Source organism: Castor canadensis, chromosome 9 (assembly GCF_047511655.1).
Source record: "Castor canadensis chromosome 9, mCasCan1.hap1v2, whole genome shotgun sequence".
Classification (NCBI taxonomy): domain Eukaryota; kingdom Metazoa; phylum Chordata; class Mammalia; order Rodentia; family Castoridae; genus Castor; species Castor canadensis.
Genome location: NC_133394.1, coordinates 130,647,392 through 130,673,922, shown reverse-complemented (window position 1 = coordinate 130,673,922; position 26,531 = coordinate 130,647,392). Strand labels below are relative to the sequence as shown.

Genomic DNA, 26,531 nt, shown 5'->3' with positions numbered 1-26,531 from the left:
GGAGAGGTGATGTAGGAAAAGTAGTGTAATAGGTGTTTGTTCTAGACTACAGCAAGGGGCTCCATTCATTTATTTACTATGATGCTATATAAAGAATAAGAGATGTTCACATATATCTAGAGTAAGCTTTGCTTCTCTTTCTTCTTATTTTTTTTTCCAAGCCCTTACACTCTTCTAAAGCAGAGACTGTGTTGCGGTACATTACACAGTGCTTTATTTAGCATTAGTGTGGTGGGAGAAATCACATTCCAAGAAGAATTGAGCTGAAACCACTAAAACTAATCTTAATTATCACTTCTGGTGAATTAATGTTTTAAAGGCAGAAGAAAGGTTTATTTTCAGGAATTTAGTGATGTTTGTATTGAACTCTAATGCTGTGTACAAACAACAAAACTATTAAGGCTTCCAAGTGGGATTCTTCTGACAAGTCAACTTTTCTTTCCCCTGAGCATATTTATTATTAACAAATAAATAATTTGCAAATAAAATGTTTCTCTGTTCCCAAACCTCTATTGTAGCATTTGGATTCAGCCTAGACATTGGGGAAATTTTATTCATCTTATTTTTTTTTTGCCTGCATAAATCTTTATTTTCCTTCTTTCAGATGCGTCTACATCCATACATTACTGTGTTTGGCTGAATTCCACTCTAATATGATGCTCCATTTTGCACCATACTGTGATGACCTTACTACTCCGAAACCTGCTGGAGCCTGCCCTTGGCCGTGGAGTGTCAGCCAATCACTGTTTGTTCCATTTGTACATTTTATTTTCAAGTTTTTTTTCTTTCTCATTTAGAGAAAACAGAAAATAAATAAACTTACCCCAAAACACAGTATTAATAAGGAAATGTGCTACTCGTGTATGTCTGAGTCACCAAGAATTCCATCCCCAAAGAGGTGGTTAGCACCTATTAGACTTACTAGTGAAATCATTAGAAAAAAATCCAAAAGCAAATTTCAACAATACTTTTAAGATTTTGGCTTTGTATGAGCAGAGGAAAATTAAGTCTTACAAGTCTTTGTCTATAGTACATTAAATACTGACTTCAAATAAAATCTGATCAATACTTTCTGTGTCATGTAATTAAAGCTTTTCCAGACCAGTTACATTTACTGTTAAAAGGAAGAATTGTCTTTTGCTCACTGTGTGTGCGCTTCTAAATTCAACTGTGTGTGTCTGTGCTTGTACCCACACATGTACATGCAAAAATGCTGAGCAAAATGCAAAACAAACTTGAGAGTTTGATTTTGTATTTACCACAGACAATGGAATATGTTGTTTTTTCCTTAATCTTGAAATACTGACCATAGAATGTGTAGAATCTTCAAGATTTTTTTTGACAAATCCCTTATAAACTTTTAAAATTTTTCTGTTAGATTTGATGAAGTCACTTTAGCCCTATTCAGAAGGAATATGTGGCTTCCTGTTTTGTGGACTGCTGTTCTGTTTTACATCAGATAAAACTTCTCATGTTACATATTATTAAGACAGTGAACACAGGATTTTAGTTGTATTAGTGATATTCTAGGTAAGTCAGGGAATCCTCTGGATGACCCCTCTACCTCTCTGTGTTTGTATTTTTATGTCTCTGTTATGTTGTATGTGTTTATATGCTTAAAATAATATTCCATATGTAAAGTCTGATTATTTTATAATATATTTACCACTCCATCTGCACTATTAAGTTTTTCTATATGGTCTGAAAAACTAGGAATACCAAATTCTCAAGATTTTTTTTCATGAATTATTGTCAATATAATAGCCCCTTTAGAAAAATAAATGTTGCAACAAGATTCCAGTGCGAAGTGGTAGGATATACACAGTAACCCATGCAAATCCCTAATGCATACTTGAGGATTTTCATTCTATTAGCTGTTTATTTAGTCTTGCAAAGGGGAAAGTTTCTGAAGTATCATTGAGATTACAGTGAAACTCCCGAATAAAACTTAATTATTCTCAACCTCTTATTTTTTTTGAGCTAACGGACCAGTGTAAGAGGCTTGTGAAAGAACCTTTACCACTTCTCCGCTTGGAAATAATTCTTTCCTCATCTCCCATAGAAAACTTCCTTTGATACACTTAAAATGTAAATCCTGTAATAAATAACATCAACTCAAAAACAAGTGATAGAAAGAACAAAGTCCAGAAGTTTGGGTTGATTGAATGTAATCAGTGCACGGAGGTAATATTCAAGAATATTCTCACAAAGAACTGTCAAAGTCAGTGTTTTACAAATTCACCTGGTAACACACTCTTCAAACATGGACCAATTTATCAGGTCTCTATTTATCAGATCTTTACCACAAACACACAGATTCGAAGTAAACTAGGAAAATTCAGAGGATATTACCATAGTAAGAGTAGATTATGTCATGTGTAGTGTTTGTTTCAGTTCTGCTTGTGTCCACAAACGTTTCTATTCTTAGTTGTCATGCAAAGAATATGTTTTATTGTGTAGCAGTGGAAGTTCTCTTACCCTTACGTGAACTATACTCAAGACTGTGTGGGGTGGAAGCTATGCTATTTACTATGGTGATAAGAAAAACATAATAAGTCAAAGCAAAAAATTAATACTCCCAAGGCTTTTAGTGTATATCGAGCTGAATCAGAATGATCAACAGTATACTTATTATAGCAGCATTTACCAAAAACAAAAGGCTTTTGAGGAATTTGCTATTATTCCCCTGCTATTTTTTTATATATTTTTAAAAACTATTTGAGCATGTGAAATTGATTTGGTGACCAGGCTCAGACTCCCACTTTCCCTCCACCCTCCTACTCCCAGTAGTTTTCAATCTCAGGTCTCCTTTCCAGTCTCCTTGGTAATTGCTGGAACTTACCACGAAGGAGGTATCTGTGGACAGATGGAAATTGGACTTAGAACAAAACACATATTATCCTACATATTTTAGCATTTGAATATTTTACTCAAAGTTAAGAGATAGTAATTAATCCTCTCTTACAAAATGTAAGGAAGGTGACATGCTACATATAGCTTTATTTAGAGTACTGCATTCATTAGATTGTTTTTTCTTTTAATATAGTTAATTTCAGCACTGGTCCTAGGTATGCAAAGATCAATAAGTCATTGACTTCATGACATCAGAATAATATAAAGAAGATTACAGAGCGAAAAAAATAGTTCATATTTGCATCAGGTCACTTAAGTTTCAGATATAGGATTGCCCATTTTTTCCTCAGAATAAACTGTAAGGAAGAGCACCATTATTACTTCTCAGATGAGGATAGTGAAGTAATGAATGGATTTTTCATGGCTGATGGAACTAGTTTAAGAATCTTATAAAATCCAAAAAAAAAAAAAAAATCCAACAATTCAAGAATGCTGGAAGCATTTGAGGAATGTTGTGAGATTTGTGTTTTTGCTTTTCTTGTTTTGGGATTTTTGGGACAGTGTCCCTGTGTTGCCCAGGTTGATCCTCTTTTCTTAGCCTCTCAAGTGCTGGCATTACAGGCACACCCTGCTGCCAGGACCAGTGAAATTTAATTTGTGCACAAGGCCCTGAGTTCAAACCTCAGTACCACCACCACCACCAACAACAACAAAAACACTGTTAAAAATTAGGCAAATCACTTTAACTTTAACTTTATTTTTGAGGCTATCTCTGGAAAGGGCCAAGATCCTTCAAAGACCCTTTAAGTAGTGATTCCACAGTATTTGTAACTTTGCCTCAAAATTCCCTCTGATATGTTTAAATTTTAATCCATTCATTTTATAAAGAACATATTGATTTCCTATATCTTTATCATACATGCAAGGCTTTGGGGTGGAGATAAAATGATAACCAGAACAAGATCCTTACCTTCCATTGATAAAACAAACTAAAATTGGTACCTGGGATTCAGTGACAGAGGGACTCATGAAGCTCAGAGGGACAGTCCCTGAATTTGCCTTTTCTATGAAGGTCTTTGCAGGCATGATTCATGGAGGACGCTCAAATATTTGTTGAACAAATGAACTGAGGGTTTAGGCTTTGGCACGTAGCTAGCCTGTCAGTCCATCCACGTTGGGTATGGAATATGGTATAGCAACTTTAATATCAGTTCTGGGATACTCTTGTTATTTTTCTTTCCCTGCTGGGTGGGTTTCTCTGTGCTGAAAGGCTACCTGTTGGGTTGGCTGGAGTCCTTGTTTTCTCTGTGTGGAGCATAATCCTGGCTTCAGTAGCAAATGAACAATTCTCTGATTTGCCCTCCATCCTCCTTGGTGGTGTTGTAAACATCAAACACTTAAGTAAGATAAACTGAAGCAAATGTTTAAGGCAGGTAACAGAAGCACTGGTCACCCAGAGTAGACTTCTGACATATTTTGAGGGGGTATGAAGAAGAACTATGCAAACATATGGGTTGTCAGTATTTTTCCGGAGATCCTTATCTGGGGGAAAAAATAGACACATGCACGCCCAAACACATGCACGAATTTCTGTAGCCGTCAATTTATATATTCCTGCAGATATTATTCATTCACTGTGCCAACTCATGCTCACTGATAAAGTTTCCATTTTCATTCAGCCCCATGGCAAGCAGTCATTTTTAAAGGTGAAACCCTGGCATGTCTAAAGAGAAAAAATGTGTACTTGATTTACTAAGGAACGAGATCCAGAAGAGGGAAGTAAACTTGAGTTGAAAGGGATAGACAGTGAGGTGTGTGCAGAAAAGTGCCTTGTAACTCAAAATTATTTCTAAGGAGCCTGGGGTTTGCTAAGCAGTAACCCTTTTAAAACGTAAATGACCTCTGGTGTGTTTGGTTCAGCCTTTAGCTCACCTGGGTGTAAATTGCTTTAAGCAGATAACTAGGTCAGCACCTCCCAAAGATCAATAGTCTTTAACAAATGGGATTTTGATTAGGGCTTTGGGAAAGGGTGGGCAACCTTCAAGAATTTAGAAGAATAAGATCTCACTTAAAGTACCGAAAATCTCCAACTCCAGGTAGGAATCTCTGGAAGGAAGAACGAGATTAGAAAGGGACATTCAGGCCTGACAAAGATAAATGTGTGGCCTTGAATTTTTGTTCCGGGCTCTGGGGGAAGCCACTAAAATGTCATGGCTTGATATCATTGCAAGATTAGCACGAAAAAGTAGTAACCTCCACTTCCTCCCTTTAGACCAGGTGTTTTATGTTGGCTTGGTTTTTGTTTGGGTCTATAATATCCACCTCAACTGCTCTGTCTCCATTTGTTTTCTGCTCTCTTACTTTTGGGAGAAAGAGAAGAATGAAAAGGGGGTGGAACAGGGAAAACACAAAAGCTTCATGGCAGCATACCCACTTTCTACCTTCTATTATTGTTTGACCAGTGTAATAAAGACAGGTGTCACTTACTGAGATGTTTTATCGTGTAATTGTTGCTTACCTTAGTTTTGACTTGAGGAAGCTGAGACTTAAAGAGGACTACAGCATTTGCTTTTTCACTGTTGGAAGAAACTTCAAAAGAATTCATTTGACCAAAGTCTGTGGATTGTTTATTACAGGACTCCAACTCCCTCCATTCTGGTTGGGTGTACTAAATATTTCAAAATTTGATAGATTATAATTTCACTTACTTAGCCATAATTTTTCAACAAAGCAATAAAGATTAAATGGAATTACAACTGTTTTAATAAGGAATATTGTGCTTAGAATGTGGTGCAAATCTGTGTTAACTAAGTGCTCTAATTGTGTGATTTTATTATTATGCATAAATAATTATAAACGTGGATACCTTTGCTCCATTCTTAGAAATTTGATTCCACTACACTAGTTCTGTAGTCTAGAAACCTGACTCTTTTTTTTGTTGTTGTTTTCGTTTTGTTTTGTTTTTTGAAGTACTGGGGATCCAAAACCCAGGGCCTCATACATGCTGGACAAGTGTTCTACATCCCTGGCCCTCAAGGCCCTAGAAGCCAGACCTTTTCAACACTTGCCCTCCTCAATTCTGATGACAAATGGTAGGTCAGGCTATAAAAATTCTAGATTAGATCTGTTGGCATTCCTAAATTCTGCTGACTGATTCACTCCTAGATCTGTGAAAAAAACAGAAATCACGACTGGCTGAGACAATCTGAAAACCTGCCTGCTGGTCCCAGCTGTCACTGATTGACTGATGTGACCTTCTGTAACTTTTCAAGCCCTGAAGCCTCTGGATACTCCTCTTCTGTCATTTTACATAAAGCTCTGGCTCTGATTACATGACAGAGTTTGTGGGGTTACATGAACTATTTGGGACTTTCCAAAGCACTATTATAACTGAAGATAATATTTTTAGTTTTCCATATTTTTTTCTAAGTCCTTCTGAAGGTGCCTTTATGCTTTGGGGGTATTTCATTATACTTTACTTAAAATATATACATCCTAACCATCTATTTGAACCTCTGCTAGTCTCTTCTGGTCACTTTAAAGTTACACTGATATAGTATCAAGGTGTAGTTGTGCCTGGCCCTCAAAAATACAAATAGGCAACTGGCAATCGTCAAAAAGACATCCAGAGCTATTGAACTCTCAGTGGTGAAGGCAAAGTAATGGCTTATCTCTGTAAAGCAGGTACTTTAGAAAAGGCTTTCTAAACAGTTTGATAGCATCTTTTTGACATTTAAAAAAAATTCCATCACTTTTTAACTGTCATTTCTTCTTGCTATGCAATCTTTCTTGGGAAGTTCTTTCAGGTCCAGCATCTAAAGGTAACAGCTGACATTTATTGAGCTTTTATTCTGTGCCAATCACAGTACCAAGGCTCTGCTTCATGACATCATTTCCTCCCACCAAGAGTTCTAGAGGTATATGCCATCAGTATCTCTATAAGGAACTGGGGAAAGCAAACCAGAGACTCTCCTAAATTCCATGCAAGAGAATGCCCTTTCAACATACTTCTCTCTCCGTATTTGCGACTTGTGTTATTATAGTATTCCTGATAGATTTTAATTTATATTGATACATATTTATACTTTTGTATGATTTTGTTCTAGTTCATAATTTCATGGTATGTATTCTTAGCAGGTTTGGTAGAGAGTTTGTATTAGTCTATTCAGGCTGCCATAACAAAATACCACACACTGTCTGTTATAAATAACAGGAAACACATTTTCTCTTAGCTCTGCAGGCTAGAATTCTTATACCGGGATGCTGGCAAATTTGGTTTCTGGTGAGTGAGGTCTTTTCTACTGGCCTGTGGGTGGTTGCCTTTTCTCTGTGTGTCCTCACACAGTCTCATCTCTGTATATGGGCAGAAAGAGAAAGCTCTAATGTCCCTTCCTCTTCTTCTTAGGACACCAGTCCTATCAGATTAGTGCTCTAATGACTTTTCACTTATCTTTAAAACCCTGTCTCCGACTACAGTCACAATAGGGATTGAGACTTCAACATATAAATTTGGGAGGTCACAATTCAGTCCTTTTCAGAGTCTTTTTGTTTTCCATGCAAGAACACATTTGACTGGACCATCATTTCATCACAAGCTTCTTGTTCATTTTATATGTCTGTATATTTGTAGGAAGGAAGACTTTCCAGTTTTTCCTTTTTATAGGAGCCCTAAATGTGTTTTTACAATTGACCAAAAAAAAGGGCATAATCACTATAGGTTTGGAGAAAAATATATGCATCTGTAATATGTACATATGTTCATAAAAGTTAAAATACATTTTTACATTCTAGATCTAGCCTTATAAGCACATTGTTGAATTTTTTCTGCAATTTTTAGCTTTCACAAAGATTTTTGATATTAAGATCTTAATTATTTTAATTTTGTTAACCAATAACTGCATTTAGAAATATTAATTAATGTAAATAAACATTTACATAAAATGGTACAAAGTTATTCTACAAATTTATAACAACATTAATATTTAGTCTTAAACACCTAGTACATTTCCATCATTAAAATCCAAACGAAAAGCAGTAGGAGTTACATGGAGAGGAGTCAGTTAAACAGAAATGTAGGCTTAATAATTTTTTTCGCTAAAGGAAGTCTCAGTGGATTTTCACACACAGTGTCATAATTGGTTGTGCAGAAATCTAGTGGGTTTTATTTCTCATGGCACATAGAAATGGCAAGGCATTTAACTAAGGCTGGTACCACATTGAATGACTTCTTACTAATTATTATGTATGTATGTATGGTGTAAAGTTTTCATCAGGAGATAAATTCATGCACAAATCTAGGATTATGGTTTTTTTTTAATGTTCTTAATAAAATTAAATTCATGCAGTAAAACATATCAAGTACCCTGGAACTATTTATGAATCGATATGATGGGTTCAGGGTGATTTTGTGAAGGTGATACAGGACAAGCTCACCAAAATTTAGAATCTAGCTCCCTCCTTTTGGTCTTTTGGGAGAGAATAGCAGAGTAGACTTTTCCTTGGAAGTACCTTTCTAAGTTTCTAGGGCTGATTTTAAAACATTTAAAATGAAAGCTTAATGTTCCTCTGTTCACAGAACTGGCAATAATTAGGGTGTAAACAAAGATGTATCTTAAAAATTACATCTAAACCTGCTTTTCACTATATTTAACTTATACACAAGTCACACAATTTGCAAAGTGGCAGGGTTGAGGCTCAAGTGCAGATATTCTAGTTACAGAGACCACAGGCTCAACCACTGTGCCTATGTGAAGTAGATGAAACATCTCTACACCAACTAGTTCATGAGACTGAAATTGGACTTGCTTGCTTCTCCAAAAGGCTTCAGTGGGTATTTCAACCTCGCTATTTTAATATCTCTTACTGTGTTTTTGGAATTAGATTATTCAGTCCATTTTTTGTATAGTACCATCTTAAACCTTAAAGTACAAATCAAAAGATGAGAAGGTAGACGTTCGATCGATGGCTGCTTTTCTTCCTTCTACACACATTATGCTGTTTTGAAACACTTCTTCATATATTTTCTTTTTATTATTTTAATATTCTTCTTTTCAGCCAGTATTCACATGCTGTGTTATCCATATCATTAATGCAAGTAGAAAGAACAAATTTACTGCTGCTGTGAATTACAGTTTGATTCAGGATAAGAAATGCCTTTTTATGGAGAGTGAAATTTTGACCAAATTTTTTAAAATCTGTAACTTTATTTACTTTCTGTTGTTGTTGTTTTGCGTTTTATTTTTTTTATTTTTTGGTAGTGAAGTTTGAACTCAGAGCCTTGTGCTTGCTAAGCAAACACCATACCACCTGAACCAGGCCTCCAACCCTTTTTGCTTTAGTTCTTTTTCAATTATGATTCATGTTTTGCCTGGGCCATCTTGGGCCAGAATCATCCTATTTATGCCTCTCAACAAACTGGGATGATACGTATGTACCACCATACCCCACTTAATGGTTGGGATAGGTCTCCCTAACTTTTTCTCAGAGCTAGCCTCAAACTATGATCCTCCTGATCTCCACCTCCCCCTATTCAGGTTGGAATTACAGGCATTGGTTACCATGTCTTACTTCATTCTACTTTGTTTATTTAAAATTTATATTGATTTTTAGGAAGTATATATTTAATTAATAAAATGAGAACACTAAAACCTATCTAAAGTTGATTCTTTATGAAAATAATGACACATTAATTTTGTGTATGTCAGTGTTTCCTTAATGTGTCAAAGACAGCTTTCATTGGCTAGTTTTTTAACTGATCAGCTTTCACAAAATATTCGCCATTAAAACAACAATGGGTTCTGTTGTATGTTACCTCTGCATGCATATAATCTGAATTGATCTGATTATTGGAATGATTTAAATTTTTAAGCATCAAAATCAGTGAATAAAATTTCTGAGGCTTTTTCCTCATTCCATTGAACCATCTATAGAATTTTCTTTCCTCAAAAATAGATTATTAAAATATTGCCTTCATCTTAGTTATTTCATACTGTTGCAAATAAGGTGTAATAAAATGATAAAGAACCCAGTTAATTTCTTCCAGATCAACATGCCACCTCCTTACCATTCTCTTACAAGTTTAGCTCCCAGTGGAGACAGCCAACTGTGGAAATTGACCAGAGTTTGTTATTGGCTTACTAAAGATGATCTTATAAATGTATTATTCAATTACTGAATCAGTAGACTATAAGGAAATTAGGGGCTGGAACAATTTGGTTCAAGTTGGAAAGCTTTTTCAAACTTGATGCCTGAAAGGAGGCAATTAGGTATAAATCCATAAACTTAATAAAGATACTGGGTCACTTTCAGAGAGGGTAAAAGGAGAAAAATGTAGTATGTGGCATATTTTGCATAATTACATTGTAAGAACTTGTCAAAATCTATTATTCACTCTGTGTGTGTTACTGTCACTCTTTTCAAGATGTTTCCTAGCTACACCTGGAGTTTTTTATGTTCACTCTGACAAGTGGGAATTGTTTTCAGTCCCCAGTAATAAATAGTATGAACACTATCCTTGCTCAGTGCAGAAGTAAGACAAGTGTATGCTTATGAGTTCTTGAGAATTCATGGCTATTAATTTTGAACTTCTTGATTGTTCTCTTGTAAAATAAGAACAATTGTTGCTGGAACACAAGGCAAGGGCTGTTGGTGGCAAACAAGCATACCACTGCTCTGTTTAGCCTGAGAAATGGCTTAATGAAGAATTTAATTTCATCTCAAATATGGTCTATACTATTGTTGGTAATCATGAGATGAAAGGAAGGATTTAAAGTACCTGATATCCCCACTATGTCACATTGCAGTTAATAAAACAGTGTCTGCACATTGTGAAGGAAGAACAGACAGCTTAAAAAACAAAAACATTTGATTCACTTGTTACTTTTATAATTGATAGGTACATATCTATATATGCCTTATACATTTCTTGACTATACCTTGGAAACCCTCATTTCTACATTTTAGGAAGTAGAGACGCCTAAAATGAGAGTGATTTGTGTGACGCCTAAACAAAGGAAATTCAGAAACCCCTCTAGTCCCTAATTTTTGTGTCATGCAGACTCCTGGCACTTACCTTGCATTCAGAATTGACCAGTATGATTTTTTTTCTTTTTAAATCTCTAGCATTCAGAAGAACTGAAAGTATTACCACTTCAACTGGGAACTTACTTGGTGTTAATAACAGAAAAAAAAGAAATATTTTATCACATACTGCTTTGTATAAGAAGAAATTTAAAGGCAGAAAAATCCTGAAATTTAAAAGCATAACTTACCATATCTTCGTTTTAGTGGGTACAATCCTGGCTGGAAGGCAGGCAGATTTTACAAGATTATTTTGATCTTATTCTCTGATGTTGAGCAAATCACTCAGCTTTTCTGTATCTCTTTCTTCTTACTCATTTAATGCTCTACAGGAAATGTGAAAAACTGAAAGTCCAACTGTAAGTAGAGATAGATTAATATTATATCTATTACACAATATGATAAATAAAGTATCTTTGAAGAGGATGGAGGGAGAATGAACAAAGATGAGATAATAATGCACAAACCCAAACCCAAGTATTTCCCTAGAAGATTCAGAATTTTAAAAAAAGAATATATTGTTACCAAAAATAGCACAGTTGCCACATTTCATTCCTAGTATTCATCTGTGGAGAAAAATTGATGACATATTATTTTATCACTCTAAGAAAATGCTGAAATGCCTTACTGAAGAAAGGAGAAAAAAATATGCTTCAGAGCTAGAGAGGAAAGTCTCAATTTACAAAAGGAAAAAAAAATATCAAGGATTTTGCTCAGGGGTCCAAAAAATGTTTGGCTTATTTCTTTTTTATCACTTAAGCTGGTTTCTTGCTGGGCCTTTTTATTGAATAATTGAAAAAAATTGGGTAGAGGAGGAACTCTTTCATCAAACGCTAAAGATAGTAAGAAATGGAAGTACTAAGGGAATATAGATAGGAAGTTGTGTCTTTCTGTACTTTCATGATTGCCTGCATTTCTTCCTAAACTTACAGTTGAAAAGCTCTGAAAAAAAAATCAAGCCCTAAGGAAAATACTGGAGAATAAGACCTAACATCCAGTGCTCCTTTACCCTCGACAGTTCCCGCCTTTCACACACAAACACACACCTGCAGCAGCTCATCAAACTACATTTAAAATAGTTCTACATTTATATTTGCAAACTAAAGAAAAGAGTGTTTCATGAGCATTGAAATTTTGGGGGCATATTGGCATTTTTGAAAGCTACTTTCAGAGAAAGTATTAGTAACCCTCTCACTAGATTTCAAGTTATGGAGGAAGATTACTGGAATAATGATTTTGGAAAAGTGGAGATGCTGTACCTGGCAGTCTTCCTAAAAGACTTTGGGTGACAGGTGCTCTGTGTCTCCCTTGATTCTGTAGTCCCCTCTGCAGCAGTTTGAATGTCTGAGGTGTTGCTCTTTTCTTTCACCAGTGGCATCCTGTAAGCTTTTGTACTTTCTCTGTATTCATTTTTCCTGCCAAGCCGGCTGTTTTCTCACTGTCTCAGAGGGAGTCAGAAGTCAGTACCAAGAAGCCAAGTGATAAGAATATTTTAAACACTGATTTTTTTTTAAACTTCAGTATCACTGCTGCATTGAGAAAACCATAAGAGACTAACAGATTTGGAATGTTTCATCAGTAAGTTTCCAAAATGCCTTGATCACCTAACTAAAAATTAGTGAAGCAGAGGTAAAACTCAAGGTTTGTCTAAATTGTGTCCCACTAACCTACATAATTCTAAGTAAGCCAGGACCTTAAATAAAACTAAAAATGTTACCAGAATTTAGTATATAAATGAGTTTTGTTCATTCATTTATGTGCCTTCTAATGGTTATTATTATTGTTTGTGTGTTTTGAGGTACGGTCTGGCTATATACCCCAGGCTTGCCTCAAAATCACAATCCTGTACATAGACTACCTAGTACTGGGATTACAAGTGTGTGCCACCATATTACTGACTATTTGCAAGAACTAGAATTTAACATGGTGCGTAAAAAATTGCCTCTGACAATAGTTATTCAACTAATGGTTATTTCATTCAATTAATAGTTATTTCAACAAGTCTGACTGATGGAGAAAATACTTTTGTTTCTTGCCATTGATTCCATTATTCTTTTTGTCATTTCTCTTTTTTTATTTATCAAGTTTTTTATTACATAGTCTAGTAAACCATAAGCAGATATTCATTACACTGGGCTATCCCCACGTGAGAATTTCATAATCTAAATAATTTGTATCATTAGGTCATTTATACCACTGGCATTATGGCTAGTTCTTTAATAAATCAGAATAGACTAAAATAATAGAATAATTAACAAATTATTGGTGTCCTGTTGTGCAAAGTCTTTGTTGGAGAGACAGTTTTACATGAACAATAATGTAGCATGATGAGTTATAATGAAAACCACGTGTACCCTGGGAAAGGACTTACTATTTCCTAGGTTGATGCTTGACAATTGCCTCACAAGACAATTACAACATGGCTTTGATTTCTTTCTTCTTTATAGTTCTGCATCAGTATTGCAGCCTTGGCCATAGGGCATCAACTATTCTCATTGGAGCTGAATTGAAGTATATTTTTCCCCACCCTCTCTTTTACATTTCAACAATTTTTGTTCTTTATGAATTTCTAATGAATTTTTATTTGATTATTAGAATTGGAACCAGTTAATGAGCAATTTAGATAACTTCATTGCATTTTAGTGAGTCTCTGATTTGAACAAAATTTAACTTTTTTCACTAATGTTACTGTTCACTCCAAATTCTTTACACTGGGTCCAAATCACTTAGTTATTTTTAGATGTCATAACATCTTCAAGTGGGAACAATTGCTGTCATTGAGGAGAGCGAAAGTAAAGGAATAGAAGCTATGAAGTGATTTTCAGAGGAGGAATTACATAGAGGCTTTTAATCATAGCAACATTCTGGATTGTTTATACCGTCTCAAGATGATTTTTGAAGAATATAACAATTTACCTGATCTCAAGTTACATTTTCCTAAAAATAGCAATGCAATCTCACATTTTCACACATTATATATTTTTAATGCATAGATTGTAGAAAATGTTCTAGCCCTGAGATATCTTAAGAAAAATCGTGTTTTTTACACAATTTCTACTATTTTTAGATGCTTTCTATTTCTTCTAGTGCTTTCCTTTTTACCTGAGCACCTATCATGTGTTCTATTAACACATTTATGTGTCATCAACTAGCTTTCAGATAATTCAACTGGAATGACTGGTTGGTGACAGCTTTTAAGATATTGCTTCTCAAACCTATATTTCTATTCATAGACAATACTAGAAAAATGGAAAACCTTAATGGGAGGCTTTCTAGTGAAGGAACTTAAATGAGGCATTATGCAGAATATAAGGGAAAATTCTCTCTCTCTCTCTCTCTCTCTCTCTCTCTCTATATATATATATATATATATATATATATATATATATACATAAAGGAGAGGTATTTTTAATCCTAGGGTAATTCAAAGTCTGAAACCTCTCACTCCCAGAAAATAGTAGAACTTAGTTACTCTGTCCTAGATGATAACAAAGAAATTAAAATTACATTTGTATCTTTTCTGAAATGTATTAAAAAGAAGCAACAGTCAGAAGGACTACATTTAGTAACTGTCCTTGTTCAGCCTCAGGACAGAAGATGGTAGATGGAGACCCTAAAAGAAGACTACTTATGGGTAGGGTGGCCAGGTTGATTTCATGGGAACTAGCTTAGACTGTAAGGCCCTGCAACTCAGAGAGAAAAGAGAAGTAGATATTCTGTGATTAGCATAATAGTGCAGTTTTCCTTGGTTGCCAGTCCCCTTAATAGTTTGGTATTTCAGTTTCTTACTGTTTTATACTGCCAATTTCTCCAGTCTCCGGAGACCTTATTTTCAGTAACTATTCTTGAAATTTGTCCCATTTACTTTCTACAAAACCTTGCAGAATCTCTGTCTAATTCTCTCAGGGCAGCAGTAGAGCTAACACATTGATTTGGATATTCTACTGAGAGTATACTTACACTAGTGAATAATAGTGATTTAATAAGTTAACATGACTACTGACTATTTGCAAGAACTAGAAATTAACTTGGTACATAAAATATTGCCTCTGACAATAGTTATTCAACTAATGGTTATTTCATTCAATTAATAGTTATTTCAACTAAGTCTGACTGATGGAAAAACACTTTTGTTTCTTGCCATTGATTCCATTATTCTTTTTGTGATTTCTCTTTTTTTATTTATCAAGTTTTCAATTACATAGTCTAGTAAACCATAATCAGATATTCATTACACTGGGCTATCCCCACGTGTGAATTTCATAATCTAGATAATTTGTATCATTAGGTCATTTATACCACTGGCATTATGGCTAGTTGTTTAATGAATCAGAATAGAATAGAATAATTAATCATTTGAACCAGAAATACCACGTGCCTTAATGTTTTAAGCATTTCAGTGCGTTTTTGAATGCATTGATTACCATCATGGTAATTTATATTACAATTTTTTAAAGACTTTGACTACAGAAATTTATATAATGTTAAAATGTTTTCACATGCTTTCTATAGATAATATTAAACTGCATCTAAGGCAATGGGGACAAATGTGGTATGATATAATCAGGAAATGCTAATTTATGTCCTGTGTGATGTTAACTAATGCATCTAACCATCACTTTACAGGTGTTTCCAAGTCTTGCTTTAGTTTTATCTGATCCCTGTTGCACCTGTAACAAATTAAAATGAACATAGTGGCTTTAAACAACAAATATTTACTTCTATCAGCTATAATGGATAAAAGTTAGAAATGAGTTTCACTGGATTAGTATTGGCAGAATTGTGTTTCTTTCTGAAAGGTAGAGGGGAAAATTTGTCTTCTTGTCTTTTCCAGCTGCCTACATGACTCCTTCCACCTTCAAAGACAGCATTCACTGGCAGCATTTTCATTATATGTTCTTATTATGACCCTCACTCTTCTGCCTTATGCATCTATGGACACTATGATTGGATTGAGACCAATTGTATAATCCAGGAAAACTTCTTTAGTTTAAGGTTAGTTACTTAGAAACATTAATTTCATCTGCAAACTTGCTGTCCATGTAAGGTGCCCATATTCACAAATTCTCTGGATTAAACTATGAACATTTGGGGGGAGGCAGAATTCTGCCTGCCATGGGTCTAATAAGCAAATTCCAAAAATTTGATGACTGCATTTTATAATCCACAAAATATTACTTGGGCAGTCTTCAGCCAAGGAATATTTTCAGATTGCTTTTATCTCAGCATTTTTAATAGCAGATAATTTATTATTGCCCCAACAATATCTCACTTTTCCCTCAAAAGTATTTGTGTTTTAAAAAATCAGAATAAAAAAGTTGAGGTGAACAGATTTTTTAAAATGTATTCTCATACACTAAGCTGTCATATATTTTTAGATGTAGATCAATATTATCAATTCTGGAATTTCACTCTTTCATAAAATTGCAAGACTCAGCAAGTTTTATAAGCTCTTTATTTAACTTACCAAGCACTTATTATATACAAATTCTATGCTTGTTAGAGATCATCTGATTGGACTTCTCCAATCAGAGACAGAGAGGTTGAGAACAGCTTTGGAGAGACATAGATCTGATTTTACTTCTTTGGGCTTTAACATCCAAATCCATAAATTGGGCACAATCCTCTGCCCGTAGGATACCATGGGGATTGAGTACAATAATGAATCCATACAAGGAATGAACAAAGAATAGTCTTGGCTCCCTGTGACGTGGTCTGACAATGATGCTACTGAATAAACCACTTGATTTCAGGGCATTTTCAAGACCATCTTGTAGGCAGTAAGTAAGGCATAATTATACTTGGGACTAGTCATAATTTCTTCCTTTCTACCTACAATATGTTATGATGTATTATTGAAGGAACCCATACCAACCATTATTGGGTGAACAGTAATGAACAGAGGAAGATATTAATTATGAATTAGAGAAGACTATTCAATCATAGATTTCTAAAATGCAGTCAGTTTACTTCTCTCAATGTTTTCTTTGGAGATAGTCAACCCAAGATAGTGTCTCCCGCCAAAAAAAATTAAAAAGAAAGAAAAGAATAGAAAAAGAAATATTAACTCTGGACAAAAGATTTAGTCTCACCAGTTCTCATCAGTCCATGCTCCCTAAGATTCAAATGCAGATATTTCCTGTTGCTACTTTGACTTCTGAACCTCTTATGGAACATATGTGTTGACATATCTTTGTTTCTTAAAGTCTGATAGTAGTATGTGCCTTTTTGCTTGAATGAGAAAATTCCAATCTTTCTGTGTTTCTTTTTTTTTTTTTTAACTTCATCATGGTGGCAGGCTAAGGAGGGAAAGTATAGAATCAGTCTCTGTAACTCTGAAATGCATTAACCATCTCTCTGATGTAGCACAAAATGATCAAATACATGAGCATGCCTGGAGTTATTCTATTTTTTTGTTTGTAATCCTTGTGGGCTTTTTTGTAGAAGTGGTTCAGAATATATTATCTTTGAAGAGTATTCCAATTGTCTATAAAACATGCCTGTAACATTACTCTTCTATAGGGAAGAAAAAGAGATAATAGTTGACACTTACTATATCACTCACATTAAATATAATGCCTAGAGAACTCTACTGTGATGTTTCGACTTTATATACAACCCAATAGCCCTGCTGATACAACCTGGTATTAAGGAAAATACTAATATAAGGTCATTTAGTACTTATAAGGCAAGTATGTACAGTGGGAATTAGATTATAATTTGGGTTTTCAAAACTCCATGTAGTATTTACTTCTGTATAAGTTTTAGGTGCATGATTATTAAATTATTATCTGTGGGTTTCATTTGCCCATCTGTAAAAGTGATTCTAATAATACCTATTTGCAGAGTTCTGGAACTCGAGTGAAAGTAAATAAATGAAAATAATTTATAAATTGTAAATTGTCATATAAACACTATATATTGCATTTATATTTATACCATAGATGCTAGGAATGTTGCTAATATCCTTTAGGGTACAAGGCAGAACCTCACAACATGAAATTATTCTATACCTAAAGTCAATAATGTCACGGTAGCAGAACCTTGTCCCATGGTGAATAATAGCCACTCTGTTCTACTTGTAGGCTTATGGTGCCAGGTCAGGGAGAATTTGATGGATTGAGAAGAGAGAGGTATTTGGAAAGGGCTGTACAAAAAGGCTCTGTATGCTTGGAGTCAGGAAATAAAATAATCTGTTTCTTCTCTGTCTTTTTAGTCTAGTCCAGGAACTTCCCATAGTCCAAACCCAACTATAAGGCAAAAAGCAAGGGACTTTGTGAAATTAACCCATTTTGGTTAACTTCCTGGGAATAGAACGTGATCACAATCAATCAGGGTGAGAGTGGGCCGAGCAATTGTGTATTAAGGGTGAGAAATGGAAGATATCTAACCCTAATTAGGAACCACTCCCATGTTGATTTTCAACTCAGATGAGTCTGTGGAGAGGATGATCTGTATGTGGAAAGAAAGTCAGCCATGAGTATAAATTTGAAGAGGAGAATTTTCAGAAATACATCTGTAGATTCTTCCCCAGTGATATTTTGAATTTGCTCATTTTATTAAAACATTGTGGGTGTCTGTGTAAGAACTTATGTTTATAAGTTCCTATAAGCATATTCCATGGAAAGTGTTGGTCTAAGCAAGCTTAATTTATGGAGGCATTCTGATGATCAAAAGTTATAGCTAGACTACTCTGCTTAGAGTGCTGTAAATTAAATCTCAGAAATATTTTGAGAATAAGAGTAACCTTTCTTCTTCCTAGCTAAAAACATTTCTCACACATACTGGAAAACATTTTCTGTATTGTTATCTTTTAGAAAGTTGTGAAATAGTCATAAGTAAGGAACCTATTTTAAAAATTCTGTGAGCTATAAAATTAAGATTTAAGTTTTATATTTTTGTGGATGTTCCTAAATGTCATGCTTTTTGAATATTAATATATATATATAAATGTATATATAAATGTGTATACTTATTTATATGTATTATTTGATCTCTATAAACTTTATTAATCATTGTATTTCCTGCCTAACTAGGTACTACACTACATAAGTGGTTAAGAATAGTTTTGAATTTTTTAATAGGTTTTACTTTGTCCAGACAATTAGATTTTGAAGGAACTTCATTATATAGAGGGATATCAATTTTTTTCTGCATATTTACTTGTTCATCTCTCATTAATTCTAGAAAATATTGTCAGAATAAAGCTAAGGAGTTTTTTTTTTTTTGCTATGTAATTCATTTCTATCTACTACTATTTTAAAAATGTGGTTTTCTCTAATTTTGAAATAATGAACCTGTTACTTAAGGGAATTTGAGGAAAGTATGATTTGTTCTCTTCTTTATTGTTCTCTAATGTATTTGTTTATTAGAAGTATCATCCTTTGGTTATTTTTAAGGAAAAAGATTATGCTTGAGAAGTCCCTGATCTTCCACAACTACCTTCTTTTTCCTTGCTTTTATTTCTTGCTGGCTTCCTTGGCTTGATAGAGGAGGGCCACTGATGATACAACACCAAGGAACTGATGCCAAATATGAGTGTGTAGTGACAGCTCCATTGCCTCTCTCTGAAATTTAAAGGAAAATATCACTACAATTGGGTATTTTAACTTTAATATTTCCACTTATGAAAATAATAAATCTTTAATGTTGTTTTTGGATCTGAATATGAGGAAAGGTAACTATGCAAGTTAATATTAGAAAATGTGGACCCTTCCTTTCCAGGTGTTGATTTTTGTAAACCTTGCTCAGTTGTTTTCTTTTGTTGGTAAAGGTTGGAATCTTAGCAATTAATAGTAGTTAAGAAATTGGTGAGAGAAACAAGATGCTCACACAGCCAGTGTTGGTCTGTTCTTACTGTAGGAGTAGAAATCATAGCTGGAGAATGAGTAAAATTTTCTGAATGAAGATTGATACTATATGCTCTATTTTTAAAATTTTTATTGTATCATTTTTACATTTACTTACATGTGTATACATTATTTGAGCCACTGCCCCCCCTCTGCCTTTTCCCCCGCCCTCTGCCCCACTTATTGCAATAAGTGATGATTCATTATCCAAAGAGAAAATAAATGATATGCTACTGTAACCCAAATAAAAAATATTGGGCTTCAAGTTGGGAGCATTTGAACTTGGTGTCATGGATTTTGGGAAGTTCTGAAAAGAATAAGAAGCATTTAAATTCCAGGAACCTTTGATTAAAATATATTATAGAAAGTGGAAGAGTTCTCAACTGTTTGGTACGGGAGATAAAATACTATAAATGTCAGCACCATGCTTAGGCAACTGTTTAAGTCATTATAAACAATAAAAGACAAGGTCAGACCATTTCTCTTAACTCTATACAGTCTCTTTTTTATTATTATTATTTCTGGTACATATCTCATTTTCCTTCAAGTATATCTAACTGTAAAAAGAGAGGCAACCCTTTACAACTCTCTTTTATTGATAAGGAAGTAGAATGAAAGGACCTTGGTGTATACAAGGTTGTTGTAAACTGGGAGCAGCATATATTCCTGAATTATAATATGGTTAAACATGCAAGAACATATAAGAAATATGTTTTCACATAAATTGCAAATTTTGCTAACTTGTTATATGAAGGTGTATTCTAAGCAAAATTGAGTCATTTTTTAGGCAGACTCTTGCCACAGGCAGAGAATACAGCAGCACATCACAGATATGGCATCTCCTCTGCCACGTGCCCTATGGATTTTTGACACAGGGCTCAAGGTAGGTTGATCTAGACTTTAATGGAAATGACTTTGTTAGATGACAAATTGGTTCTTCTATTATCTCATAAATGTTTATTACACATCTGCACTCATTGTGGCTTTGTTTCTATTCTCATGGTGCTTACATTCTAATTTGGAATAAAGACATACATATTTACCATATCTGCAATGAATTTAAAAAATTGTGATGGAGTCTTTTCCATGTTTCCCTCCCCACAGTAGTAGTTACCAGTACTTTCTGCTTTCATTGCTCATATAAAGAATGGTATTGGCAAGGATAAATGATTATGCTTGTAATTTAAAATAAAGACTGAATTCTATTTGAATATTATAAAATTTACTGATAAGGTCTTGATTTTATTCAAAAGTGTTATAGGTCATAGAAACTACCAAAGTAACAATACTATATGCTGCTAGGGTTGTCAAGTTGGAGTAAAGTGGAGGAGTCTGTTAATTTACATTTAAATGTTCTGGAGTTTATTAGCCCCTTCTTATCTGTTTGAAGCCATCAAACTTTGCTTCAAGCTCTGGCTGGATTTTTTCCGGAGGGAGGAGGCAGTAGTAGCAGAATTACTATTAGCCTTCACCATGACTCATTAGAACATGTGCTGAAATAAGTTTAGCTTCCTATCAGGCAAGCAGCAGAGCATTCCCGAGTCATTTGTCAAGTGAGGAAGAAGGCGGTTGTCATATTCAAGCAGTCCCTGTAATGTGAGCAGAAATGCATCACTTTATTATGTTCCCTTTCTTTTGCAGAAACATGATATATTGATTTATTTTAGATTGTTTAGGGTCTAAGGTGTTTTATGCTTGCAAAAGTTATGAATTAAATGTCCAAAATTCTAAGGCGTTAATGTGAATGAAATTCACACTCAATGCAGGAAATATTAGTTGGAAACAATAAATCTTGTCAGGCTCAAGGTACTTTTACTGCTATAAAAAATGAAGGTCACAAGATAATACTATTCAGGGAAGTATGTAAGACATTTAAAGAGATTCATCATTTTTCATATGACACACAGGTACCCTTTTAAAGGATTTCGGTATTTTATCTTCAACTCAATTTGGTATTTAAATGTTTTAAGTCAATCCTTTAAAAACCCATATGTATTATTTTTTGACATTATCTAATTATGTGCCTTAACAAGTAGATGGGTGGTAAGGATTTCTGATGAGTACATACAATTGTTTGGCAATGTGCTTCAACTATTTTGTTTTTAGCAAGGAAATTCACAACGATGAAGTATCTATCATATACCAGACCCCGAGTAAGGTGCCTGTAGGTTGATTATGCCATTTCATTCTTGTGGTTCTAATGGATATCTTTTAATGCCATTTGTCTCAGGTAGAGAAACTGGGGTTCAAGATTTACTAACTTGGGAAAGACCGTACAGTAGATCTGTGCTGGAACCCAGGCTAAGTGACTCTAGCCCTGCTACTTTTTCTGTCACCCAACATCTCAAATTTTTTTTTCTGCTCTTTTACAATATTAATAGAGTAATATAACTCAAATGTGCTTGATCTTTGAAATTTAAATAACTCATGTGTTTAAAATTACAGATATTTCTCTATGTATAAGTAAGACTTTCTCAACATATGTGGTTTTGTATACATACATGAAATAAAATGTATTTAAAAGCTTGTTGTAAGAAGTCACTGCATTGTTTATCTCTTGGTGGTGGTGGCTGGAAGTGATGGCACAATTTTAGCCCTCCCTATAGTTGTTTATATCTTGAGAGGTTTACCCTCCCACTTTCTCAGGAAATTGCTATGTAGTGACAAAGTAGTGCCACCACTGTCCCAAGAGCTGTTCAAGAAGGAGATGTGTTCATGTAATTCTCATAACAACCTCATGAGGAAGGAATTTGTGTTTCTCACTGAGCAGATGAGGAAACTGAGGCTTACAGAGACTAGATACTGATCCAATGTCATACAATTAGTAAGTAGAAAACGGAATTGATCTTGTAGTGTCTAATGCTAGAGATCTTAACCTTAACCATTGCAGTATAAAAACATGCCAAAGTATATATTACAGCCTCTTCTTACCTTCTATGTCTCTACATTACCTTGACAAAACATTTTTTGCCATTATCTCTGTATATCACATTTCCTATATTTTCCCAAAACATTGCTTCATTAATCATTTGTTTCCCACTAGTTCTTTTCCCTCTGCTTGTAAATTTTCTCAGATCTCTAGCATGTTAAAAAGTGCCAACTTTTTAAGGTCTCCCATCATAAAATGGAGTCTTTAACCTTATGTTTTCCTTTCTTCGTTTCCCTTTTGTCTATGAGCTGACTGTTTTTTAGTTTATGCTTTTGACCCCCTTCTACACCTGTTCTTGCTCAAGCTTGGCTCCCTCAGTCTTGCTGGTCACTGTGTGTATGGAGCTCTCTTTCTAGGACTTTCAGTAACAGCTGCCTCTATACCCTGGATGTACTCTGAAATCTCTGGACATGTCTCAGCTTTTTCACTCTTTCAATGTTATATCCCCAAAGCTTCCATTCAGGGTTACATTCCTTATTTTAGTAATCACCACCTACCAGCAAAGCTTTTAGTGTCAAGTGACAATTGCTTTCTGCATTTGTATATCTCTCAGTTCTCACTGTACTATGTATAAAAGTGAACTTATTAATCTCTCTGTGTTGCTACTGCCTCCTCTCTTCTTTCTGGCCTCCATCCATACACTGTTCACTTTTCATGCTGCCTTAGGAATTATTCCAAAAAATAGACTTGCTTCCAGATCACCCAGGTCATTCCTCCATGTAAAAGCCTTCATTAATGCCCCATAGGATAAAGTGAAGACTGAGGAACAGGGCAGAAAGGCTACGAGCTGGTGAATTACCCATTTGTTTCTGACATCTCTGCTCTTGCCACACTGAAATATTTGCTATTTGCCCAACAGAGCTTTCCCTTTGTCAGCTCCATGCCTTTGTGCATTTCTTTTTCTTGGTATGAAATTTTTTTTTGAACCTCTTCATTCCTCAGAGACACACTCATATTTCATGACTCAGCTCAAATGTCACTTCCTATCAACGCTTTCTCTACCTCCTACACCAAATGAGTTGTTCTCCTTCCTTTAGTCTTTATTCGACATACACTAATCACTTTGCATTGCAATTAAATTTTTATATGCCTATTCCTGCAATAATGTGACCTTTTCAAGAAAAAGGACTGTATCTAATTTATCACCCAGTTCCAAATGTTGCATACATAGTAGGCTTTCAAATAAAAGCTTGCAGAATGGTAGGGGTAATCAGATTACTGAGTGTAAACAACAAATGTTTCTACAACACATATGATCGTGCTCTGTACCAGTCAGTTTTGGAGATGTTGGGATCTGGTAAATTTTTGTTTTAAAAATCACTGTTATCATGTGAAGCTTACATGCTAGTTGAAGGATGTACATGTCTAGTAGTATAAATAAACAAAGGATAAATCTAGATGGTAGCAAATGTTAATTTTAAAAACCACAGAGAGATAGGGAGTGCCAGGGGGTAGCCAGGGCTGCAGTTTTATATATGACAATCGATGAAGGCCTTATCATTGCAGATGTCTGAGAAAGACCTAAAGTATAAAAGAGACTGAAACATGGATATTGAGAATATCTCCAGGCAGAGATATCAACAAGGGGACAAGGTAAAAACATGCATGAGAAATGCCAACACAGTCCTGGAGACCAGTATGGTAGAAGGGAAGGCATTGTGGGTTAATAGAAGTATGAGATAAATTCAGAGAGGTCTAGAGGTTAAATTGTGTTGGGGTTTTACAATTAGTGACCTGGGAAGCTATTAAGAGACTGACAGGGAAATACTTTACAGAATTTAACATAGTTATCTTACAATGAAATATGAACAGCAACTGCTTGTGAATTTGTGACTTTGGCGTTGAAAATAGTGTTGAGGGCTCTCGATAGTGTGGTTTGTTTTTCCACCCAATACTCACACAGATAAAAAACCCACAATTCCTGCAATAATTTGACAGTTGTGTGAGCACTATCATGCAATCAGGAAAAGTTACCCAGCCAACATCCGTGGATAGAAAGAAAGAAAAACGTGGCTGAGAGTATGACACAGTCCTAGTATCCCTAAATCACGTGGATGCCTCATTGCTCTTTTATATTCTCTTTTATTTAGAAAGAGGAGAAGGTATTATGCAGGGAAGTATTGACATAGCTATCCAAATTAACTCAATAAAGGTATTCTTAGAAACTCCAGTATATTCAGATAGATTTTTTTTTAAATGTCCCTGTGTTGCTTTCCCTTTGCTTTATTTCTGTGGAAAAGCTTTATAAAGTGGTCATACCAAGGATGTCAGCATTTTTCTTTATATGTAGAAGCAAAAGTCATTTTGTTTGCTCTCCATCCTCATACCTTATTGCAATTTCATAGTTACTTTGAGGTCATATACTTTTCTAGCAAAACAGATGATATTGGGTTTCCTAGAACTGGGTGGATTAGCTTTTAGGAAATTCTGAAAGTAAAAGACTTTTGAAAGACACAAGGAAGTTAATCAAACATCCAACTTTATGCTAGTCTGTACTCTACAGAGAAAGATAAATTTCTTATTTTCTAAGAAGAGTAGAAAGATGGAACTTGAATATTAAGTTACTGAGTATCAGACATTTACTTTTATGTTAAGAGAAAAAAAATCAACTGTACTTTTTTCTCTATCTTTGCTACCATTTAATTGTTATATAAACATATTAAAGTATAAAAAATATAGAGGTTATATACATACGTACATAATAGAGTACAAAAGATTTTCTATACTTACATAATCTAGTTTAAGTGAAGTACAGCATTTTTAAATGAATTAACAATTAATAAATATTAGATCATTTAATAACGTATCATAATTGTCATATACAAATCTGCATTCTCAGAATAAATATCTTACTTTTTTGGTGATAATTCTTGGTTTGATTCTCACTTTCTAATTTCTTTATAATGAAATCTATAGCAGTGTTTTCATTAAACTCTCACTTCAAAAAATAAGTATCACTTTCTACATTGAAATAGTTGGGTATAGTACATACACAAATTACTGAAAGGAACAAAACATATTTTAAATGTTTGGTAAGTGTGTTATTTAAACTTTATGTTCCCCACTGATTCTCTACTCCTCAAGGTTGATATTTTCTAGAGTTCTGCATATTTATGTAGAAATTTTCTCTCACTATGCCTCCATCACAGCTCTTGCTGAGACAAATCCCAAGGAAGATGAAGGAGAGAGGAAGGGAAGGGAGACCTAAGGCTCAAAAACTCATCCAGTTCACCTTCCCTCCCTCAATCCCTGTTACTCCATGAAACTGTTGCTCTAGCACAGCCTCCTTGTAGTTGTCACTCCCCTTTCTTCTGGGATTTTGTTTCTTTGTCTCAAGTCTTCTCTCCTCTTTTTACTGATCTTAGAAGCCAGTGGGCACCTTTAGACTAACTCTTTTCCTGTTGATTAGTGATGATTGTGCCTTGCTGATAACTGATGGTTCTGATAGTATTTGTGAATTACTCAGTTCTGCTATATCTAAAGTAAATACTAATAGTCTTTTTATTAATATGCAGAAAAACAGAATTGATGATTGTTTTTTTAAAAAAAATAGTTTTTTTCCTGTATACATTTTGCTAATGGCTCTACTGCCTTTTAGCACTTCTTTGCTAGTTCTGTCAGATGACATAATAAAATGACAGTAAAAGCACAAATTGAATAACCCAGCATACTTTTATTCTAGTACTAATGTGGAAATTGAGATTTTTTTCTCCCCAAGTAGGCACATATGCTTGTCATATGACTTTGTATTCAGCAAGTTTAATGTATGATTTTTTTCATATGCAAAACAGTTTTTTACTCTTAATTAAATGATTTAAATA

General features: G+C 34.4%; 1 protein-coding gene across 10 annotated transcripts in view; it reads left to right on the top strand.

The window, feature by feature from the left end:
* The window catches only part of Pcdh7 (protocadherin 7), a 384,744-nt gene that overhangs the window by 9,402 nt on the left and 348,811 nt on the right, over positions 1–26,531 (top strand). The window contains exon 2 of one of the 10 annotated variants that reach the window (XM_020152892.2): positions 605–18,863. The exons of the other annotated variants lie outside the window; for them this stretch is intronic. Within the exon in view, the coding sequence (XP_020008481.1) occupies positions 605–640 (36 nt within the window). The 3' untranslated portion in view covers positions 641–18,863. Of the gene's footprint in view, positions 1–604; positions 18,864–26,531 lie in introns of those variants that run through there. 10 annotated transcript variants of the gene reach the window in all.